This window comes from Xiphophorus hellerii, chromosome 10 (assembly GCF_003331165.1).
Source record: "Xiphophorus hellerii strain 12219 chromosome 10, Xiphophorus_hellerii-4.1, whole genome shotgun sequence".
Taxonomy (NCBI): Eukaryota; Metazoa; Chordata; class Actinopteri; order Cyprinodontiformes; family Poeciliidae; genus Xiphophorus; species Xiphophorus hellerii.
Window position 1 is genome coordinate 3384665 of NC_045681.1, and position 8888 is coordinate 3393552.

Genomic DNA, 8888 nt, shown 5'->3' on the forward strand with positions numbered 1-8888 from the left:
CCCTGTGTTTATGCAGTGATATACTAGGAAAAATTGGATAATTAGATTATGGAGCTTTCATTTTATTTAATTTTTTTTAGCTTTTTTTGGTTTTGATGTTAAGCATTTTCCCCCAATGGACTTAATTCTGTTATGCAAGAGGTATGATATGTCATTTTTTACATTTTGTGCAGTACAGTATTTGCTCAATCGTAAAATATTTCTGATGTTTTTGACTTACAAATCCCTTATTTTGGGAAAAATCCATAAAATGATATAACCAATATGCAGGGCCGGTCCAAGCCCAATCAGATTTTCATTTGGGGCCCCTCATTACCAACATGTCAACAACAGACGCTTTATTATCCCAAATCTATGTGTAACGTACCTTCAGCTTTGTTTGTAACTATCTTACATCGTGCCAGTGTTGTTATGGCTTTTTTATTTTAACCTTAGAAGAGAAGTAAACAAAAAAAAGGATTTTAAAATGCAGAGTGGTAGACAAGTATCATATTATTTTAATTATTTGAAAGCAACATCAGATGATAAACATTAATTTACGGTAAACCAGTTACCAAGTCTGATATCTCAGGTAAGCTTCATTTATAGTAAAATCTAATTTAAATCTAATATTCTAGGTTTGAGACATATTTTATGTTTCTGATTAGTTTTGCTTTTCAATAAGCAGGGCCGGTCCAACTCTTTTTGGGGTCCTGAGCAGATTTTAATTTGGGCCCACCCCCATTACCAACATATCCACAACAGATGCTTTATCTATGTGTGTAGCATACTTACTATAATTAGCTTTGTTTGTAGTTAGCTTACATCAGGATAGTTTTGTTATGGCTTTTGATTTTAACTTTACAGGAGCAGCAAACAAAAACAGATTTTCATTTGGGCCCCGACGTTACCAACATGTCAACAACAGATGCTTTATCATTCCAAATGTACCTTTAGCGTTGTTTGTAGTTAGCTAGCATTATGCCAGTGTTGCTGTGGATTTTGATTTTAACTTTACCAAGGAATTGGTCTCTAAATGTTGGTATTAAACAATATTTATCCATTGTACAGAGCCCCATGTTGTGGTTTAAGACAGTAATAATAACACAATAAGGCAGTTTTTAATTAGTAATGCCTTTATTTCCAAAATAATCTATTTCATTAAACCAATCTGAAATAACTTACAGTTTGCATAGAAAACAATATATTTTCTGCTGTTCAATTCGATACATTCATTAAATTGTCAATGTTAGTTTGCATAGAATCCTTAATGAGAAAAGTTGATATGGTTTTATTTTCAGTGCTGAATTAACTGGAGTGCTGAAGGTTCAGCTTCGGAGAAAGACGCCGCCTGTGCAGGATCATCGTAAAAGGTGCGATAAAAATCTTGTTGCATTCTCACTGGCCGGACATCATTCTGACAAACTCTACAAGAAAATAGCAAAAAGAGGTTTCATTATTTTACATGTAAAGCTCTGCATGGATCACATTTACCCAAAGTGGAGTCATGCTTATGTACCTTCAAAATCTACTGTCCCGTCTCCGTTATCATCCGCCTCTTTCACTATGGCGTCGATCTCTCTGCGGTTCATGTGCTCTCCCATCAGCTTGTTCATGGCCGCCCGCAGCTCCTCCGTCGTGATCTCTCCGTCTCCGTCCATGTCGAACTAGCCGAGCGGAAAAGAGGAACAAAAAGAAAAAAAAACTCAGAGAGTTGTTCAGAATAACTCCTGGTGATTTCTACAGAGGAGGATTAGGGACACTGGAAAAAATGACTTTTAGAAAAAGTCACAGTTCTGAGACTAAAGTCAAGTTTAGGCGAAAAAATAATAATATCACTAATATCAGAATTCCAAGAATAAAGTCAGAATTGTGAGATTAAGGTCAAACGTCTGACAAAAAAAAAATCTGAATTTAGAGGAAAAAAGTCACAATTTTGAGGTCGAAGTCGGAATTCCAAGAAACAGTCAAAATTCTGCAACTAAAGTCAGAATTCTGAGATTAAAGTCAGAATTCTGAGATTATAGTCAGAATTCTGAGATTATAGTCAGAATTCTGAGATTATAGTCAGAAATCTGAGATTCTGTGTGGGCTGCCAGGGAGTGAATTCTCAGATTACAGTAAGAACTGTCAGATTAGATTCAGAATTCTGAGATTAGAGCCAGAATTCTGAGCTTCTGGGGGGGAAATATGTCAGAATTCTGATATTAAAGTCAGAAATCTGGAAAAAATAAATAAAGTCAGAATTTTCATATTAAAGTCAGAATTATTTCTGTTTTTTTCAGTGTCCCTAACCCTCCTGGGTAAGTCTCTGCCGGTTTCACCTCTTTGAAAGCGTCTTTGAGCTCCTTCACGCCGATCATCCCAGCCGTCTCTGCCAGGAGCTTCGGAGCCATCAGTTCTACAAAGTCCTCAAAGTCGACACTGCCGCCAACTGCAGAGGAAACGGGTTCTGTTTTTCAGCAAGTACTTCTTCAGTCTTATGCATTTCATTACACACTCCCTAGCTTCACGCTGAAATTTAGAGGGAACTCCAGTGTTGCCAGGTTGGGCTGCTTTTGAACACAATGGACTGGAACGAAAGGCTGTGGGCGGTTCGTTAAAATCTGGGCTGATTCTTACGATATTTGACAGGTTTTTAGAAAGTTTTCAGTGGAAAATCTTTTGAAAATAGCTGTTATTGTGTAGCAGAAAACACATAAAAATTAATGAAAGACTGCAATTATTAGTTAATTCATTTTGAAATGTCTAGAATCTTTTAAATGTGACATCATTAATGATTAGTCATTGGTTAATCAAGTGTCACTATGTAGAAGTACAGTAAAACAGAATTTTTTTTGTAGCGAATTTCATATTGCTACAAAAAACACAAATCTTATCAAGTTCAAAGAGTCGAGTCCATTACAGTCCCAAATGGATCTGGTTCTAATCAGAGGACAACCAAAAACCAAAGACATTGCAAGTCTATAAATGAATTCAGGGTCTTATATGTAAATATATATACAGAGTTGGGTAGTAACAAATTACATTTACTCAATTACATTTACTTGGGTAACTTTTTTGAAAATGGAGTATTTTTACTATGCTGTAGATTTCATTATGATGTATATCTACTCCTACTTGAGTAAAGATTCTGGATTCTTTGTCTTCATTGAGTTAAAAAGAGAAAATAAATTTAATCAAAAATTCACCAGACGCAGGCGCACACCTGCAGTTTTTGTTGAAATTTCATAACTTTATCGAAAGAAACTGATTTCGGAAAAAAAAAAAAAAAAGGCCTAATTTTGTTGTCTTTTGTTAGAATTATTGTCATTTTGGTTCTTAAAATACCAAAATTTCCATTCAACTTTAGAATTTGCTCCGTCTGATGATGTAATTTTTAAATATTAAATGATTGATAATTTGATTAGTTACTCAGTACTGAAGTAGAGTTTTTACCAAATACTTTTGTACTCAAGTAATTTCTTGGAAGCTACTTTTTACTTTTACTTCAGTAAAAATTTGTTGAAGTAGTACTACTTTTACTTGAGTAAAATTTTTGGTAATATATATAAAAACTCCGCTCTGGTTGCTAGGTAACGTTGCTGTGCTCAGCTGCGGTTGCTAGGTAACGGGGCATGTGACTTAACAATCCATGTTGTATTTATGCAGTAGAAAGAGGAGGATTAGGGCCAATGAAAAAATTCTGAGTTTAACCTCAGAATTCTGATATAAAAGTCATAATTATTTCTTTCTCAGTGGCTCTAATCCTCTTCGACACATTAGATGTTGAGATATCAGCTGTTTTTTGTTTTTTTTTTTGGAGTTGGGCAGGTCTTGCGTTGTGTTTGGGCTGTAAACTGTCAGATCTGGCAACCCTGTGGGACTCACGGTTCATGTTGATGTTCTGGCCGAGTTCGATCAGCTCCATTTCGGTGGGCATGTAGCCCATCGTCCTCATCAGGTTCCCCAGGTCTTTGCAGCTGATCAGCCCATCTTTGTCTTTGTCGAACTCGTTGAACGCGTCTCGCAGCTCTGCAGAAATGAATGCACAAAAAGATGTAAATATGAGAAGTGCAGCAAGATTCTGCTGGGACAGTGCAATTTCATTGATTGATGTTTTTCTTATTTATGCAGTCAGACATCAAATAATTTGTTTTCCATACCTAAAAAACTGACTTGACTGTAAAGGAACAAGCAGAAGGTTTATATTTATACATCAAATTAAACTAAATTACCCCTTAATAAATGCAACATATAAAAACCCCAAAACATATAGCTTCTTATATTTAAAAAATTTACAAATGTGATGAATAATATTTAAATTCATATAATGTGTTTTTGTCGCTATACATGCGCTGTAATTCCTGTGAATGAAGGGAACATTTTGCAGAGACTCTGATGTGTGACATCTCTCTGTAGAGATCTTACAAATGACCTATTACAGTTCATAGATCGATGGCCTAAACAAAACATTTTCATTACATTTTTGCACAAAATTATTCTTATGTAATGAGATTTCAGTTTGGCCAATTCTGCCTGTTTTGAGCTGTTTTAGGGCGTCGTGTCACTTTAAATCAAGATAAGCTGCTACTGGCCACGCCCCCAAACTCAACGTTTACACTCACACAAGGGACTGGCTGCAAACAGATGCTCAAATATACAGCTACACATCTTTGAAAAGCAGAAGTAGAGCCTCCTGCACAACCAACTAGAATGCAGCAAGTGGTTTCTGGATGGTGTACAGCTGATGTGCTGGAGCTCTGCTGGGGTTGCTAGGTAACGGGGTTGGGCTTGGATAGTGTTGCTAGGTAATGGCACATGGAATGGAACTTCACAGGCAAGAGGTTTTTGAAACGATTAATTTTCCAGTTAATAAAACACTTTAATTTGAGATTAGCAGTCTGGTTTTGGAACCAGAGATTGGGATGAAAGTATCTGGTCTAGGACCAGCTTTTTTAAAAAAAATAATTTGATGTTAATCTTGTAATATTTACCTGTATCTATGTTTTCTTTGACATTCCTAAAAATATCTGCTCTTAAAACAAGTTGTGAGAAATGACTTTCAGCAGACAACAGGAAGGCTGAGAAAAGTACAACAAAGTGTTTTTAACCTTTGTCTGTGTTGGAGCTTGCTGAATTTAAAAATGTTGTCAGCTTTTGAAAATTCGGAAAGAGTTAACTTTTGTGATTTCTAAAGACATTTTAAAATGTCAACTCTCAAATAATTTAGTTTATGTTTCATTAAATAATATTTTGGATGAGGACCTCAGATCTTCCAATATCATAGTTCCTAAAGAGTTATGGAGTTTTATAAAAACTAGAAATCTGCAGAGGTGGACAGAGCAACCAATAATTGTATTCAAGTAAAAGCAGCTCTACTTTAACATATTTTTATTTAAGTAAAAGTAAAAAGTAGCCATCTAAGAAATTACTCAAGTAAAAGTAAAGATGAATTTGGTAAAAAGACAATTTAAGATTTTAAAAATTACATCAATGTTAGTTTATGTGGAAATTTTTATGTTTTAATGACGAAAATGAAAATAATTTACATTAATAACATAATTACAAAATAACAAAATGAGGCAAAATCTACATTTTTCAATCTAAAATTTAAAACACTTTAGCAAAAACTGCAGGTGTGTGTCAGGTGAATTTTGGGTTAAAACAAATTAGTTTTTTATTTAGTGAAGTTACTCACAGTTGGTAGAGAATCCAGATATGCTATTCAAGTAAGAGTAGCGATACTTCATAGTAAAAGTTACTCAAGTAACAGTGAGAAGTACAATATTGTAAAAATACTTGAAAAAGTCCAAGTTATTGAGTAAAGAAACTGAGTAAATGTATCTAGTTACTATTCAACTCTGGAGATTGGCTGTAAAATTCAGATTGCTGCATTTCTACAAAAAAATAAACAAAAGAAAAACATGAGGAGCGTAAAGTGATGAACTTACCATCAATTTCATCCTCAGCCAGCTGTCTTGACTGCACAAAAACAGAAACAAAATCTAAAATTGAATTCAATATAAAGAAACTTCAGATAACAAAAACTAAATATGCAAATTGATTTAGGAAATCCTGAAAATTTGCTGCTCAGAATTAAAAATAAATCAGTGCAGGAACCAGATTAAAATTAATGGATGTTCTGATGTTGTGGATTTACACATAGATTATGGCCTGAGTCGTCACTGGCATGCGGTTGCAGAAAGCAGACGCAGATTTTCTGTCTCTGTTTAATCCGTCCAGACTGCAGCTGATGTTTGCAAACAATAACCACCGCAAGAACGAAATATTCCTCCATACTTACAATGTTTTTCCCTCCTCGCAGGAAAATGCACGCTGCACCAAAGCTCATTTCTGTGAGAGGGATTATGGAATAAAAAGAAAAATGTTAAAACTGATTGAAATACATCATGCACTGCAAAAAAAAAAAATTACTTACAAGTAACTTTTAAGCAAGATATAGGAGCTTCTTTACGTGAATAAGTTTTGAATATTGTAAAAAAAAGTAACAATATCTATTTAAATTGTGGCAGATTTGTTCATCTATAATGTGGGAAAAAATGTTGTTTTAAAGAGTGAGCTAGTACTTTTTTCATCAATATTAAGGAATAATTTAGTGAAAACAAGCTCTTATTTCTTGTTAAAAAGTTACTTGTAAGTTAGTTTTGTCTTATCTCAGCTGTTCTAAGACATTTTCACTTTAAGCCAGACTAAAATACTTGGTATGATTGTGCGTTTTTGCAGTGTAGAAAGTGTCTCACCTTCTGGTGATTTCTGCTCGTCAGTTAAATGCGTCCCACATGAAGCCTCGGCCTGGGTTGACACCTGCAGAGCGGCGGGAGTCTTCCTCTGCTTCCCGCTCTTCCTCCTGGACTGTGAGCCGTCCCTCTTCAGCCAAGACAGCTTTGCCTCTCAGCGTGCAGCGACCCGACCTGGTGTGGCCCGCCTGCTGCTGATGATGATGATGCTGCTCGGGAGTCAGTGTGAGCCGGAGTCAGTGTGAGCCGGAGTCCGTGTGAGCCGCGGATGTTTGAATGTGAGGCGGAGTGGGAGGAGTCAGTCAGTGGTGTGTCTGGAGGTCGGCAGCAGCAAACATGATTCTCTGCTTTCTCAGTTTATTAACATTACTGCAGTCTGAGATGTGAGAAAATATGCAAAAACACAAAATATTACCAAGTAATTCTTGTCTAGTTTCTAGTGCAAATATCTTAGTACACTTGAAATAAGAGAAAACTAACTTACAAGCAGCTTTTTATCAAGATATAGGAGTTTGTTTTAAGTTAATAATTCTTTAATATTAATAGAAAATGTTTGTTATAGGTAACACTATCAGGTAATAACATGGAAATAACATTTAAATTATTTTGTTTCTTTAGTAATATTAGTAAGATCATCACACTGCAAAAACACAAAATCTTACCAAATATTTTTGGTTTAGTTTCTACTGCAAATATCAATTTAAATAAGACAAAACTAACTCACAAGTGACTTTTCAGGAAGATATAGGAGCTTGTTTTGTCAATAATTCCTTAATATTGATGAAAAATGTTCTAGTTCAACTGGCAGCGTTACCTAGCAACATCTGCCAAGCCCAGCCGTTACCTAGCAACCCAGTTCTAGTTCCATTGGCAGATTATTTCATTTGTAACAAAACATTTTTCCATGTTATAATAAAATTATCTGCCAGTGGAACTAGTACTTTATTTATTTATTTACTTTTATCAATATTAAGTAACTATTTACTTAAATCTAGCTCCTATTTCGTGAAAAAGTATTTCTGAGTTAGCTTTGTCTTATTTCAAGTGAACTAAGATATTTTCCCTAAAAACTAGACAAAAATACTTGGTAAGATTCATCCTAAATTTGCAAAGTATATCAGAATTACGCTGCAAAAACATAAAATCTTACCAAGTATTTTTGTCTAACTTCTAGTGCAAATATTTTAGTACACTAGAAACAAGACAAATCTAACTTAAAAGTAACTTTTTAACAAGATACAGGTTTGTTTGTTTCAAGTAAATAATTCTCTGATATCTATTTTAAAAAAGGACTAGTTACCCTGGTAGATTATTTCACTGATAACATGGGGAAAATGCCATAACTATTTTTTTATTTAAAAAAAAAGAAGTACTTTTAGGGGTATTTCTACTACACTGTATTTTTAGTTTTACTTGAGTAATTTTATTATGAAGTATTTCTACTCCTACTTGAGTAAAATTTCTGGATTCTCCCCCAACTGAATGAAAAAAAAAAACTTGCTTTAACCAAAAATTATATTGAGTAGTTACTACCTAACTCTGAACATATGTGAGTTAAGATACTTTTTTATTTTCTTCTTTGCAGATATTTTTTGATTTTTATTTAATTAATTCCTTTTTTATAATATCCCGTTTTAATTAACCTAACGTCAAACCAAAAATACTCCAACAGATTACGACAGCTGTAAATCCACCATCAAACTAAACTACATAATTACTACAAACATGCTGTTAGGTATTATGTTGATTGTTTAGAGTTTTTACGCATTTGACTAAAATAAGCAACAACTAAAGAAGCTTAAATGTCTAAAGCCTCAGACTTTTCATGCTGCAGCTGATATGTGTCACTATAAATCAACAAAAGCTTATGAGGCTCTTCCTCCTTTCACAGACAATAATGTAAACCAGATCTTGGATGTATTAAAGGGTCACAGGCCCTGACATCTTTTTTTATTTTTTATCCTATTGCGCGGTAATCTGCTGCAGTGTTTATGAGGTTGACTGTTTTTATTCCAGACTCATAACCCTGCAGGGTCAAAGGTCACATCGTGGAGCGAAGACGTTCACACCCACCTGTCTGAGGTGAATCGGACTCCAAGTCGTCTTCCCTTGTCTGTCTGCTTCTTCTTCTATTATGTAAATCTGTCTGAAATCTGTTTGCATAAGAAG

The 8888-nt window shown here is 34.6% G+C and overlaps 1 protein-coding gene across 1 annotated transcript; it reads right to left on the minus strand.

Moving 5' to 3' along the window:
- Positions 1-1097: 1097 nt before the first annotated feature.
- On the minus strand, positions 1098-6939 carry cabp5a (calcium binding protein 5a). The gene is made up of 7 exons (XM_032574791.1): positions 6723-6939; positions 6266-6315; positions 5913-5943; positions 3850-3993; positions 2304-2413; positions 1499-1646; positions 1098-1406 (listed from the first exon to the last, which is right to left on the minus strand). Exons 2-7 carry the CDS (start codon positions 6311-6313, stop codon positions 1378-1380), a joined length of 510 nt encoding a protein of 169 aa, XP_032430682.1. The 5' UTR covers positions 6314-6315; positions 6723-6939; the 3' UTR covers positions 1098-1377.
- Positions 6940-8888: the final 1949 nt, after the last annotated feature.

What these genes read in the sequence shown, in the direction of transcription:
- cabp5a (XM_032574791.1), bottom strand. Translation starts at nt 6,313, where the DNA reads ATGAGCTTTGGTGCAGCGTGCATTTTCCTGCGAGGAGGGAAAAACATT. An exon ending in GGCTGAGGATGAAATTGATG is followed by an intron (nt 3,994 to 5,912) that starts GTAAGTTCATCA and finishes TCATTTCTGCAG; the next exon opens with AGCTGCGAGACGCGTTCAAC. An exon ending in CCAGAACATCAACATGAACC is followed by an intron (nt 2,414 to 3,849) that starts GTGAGTCCCACA and finishes TTTCCTCTGCAG; the next exon opens with TTGGCGGCAGTGTCGACTTT.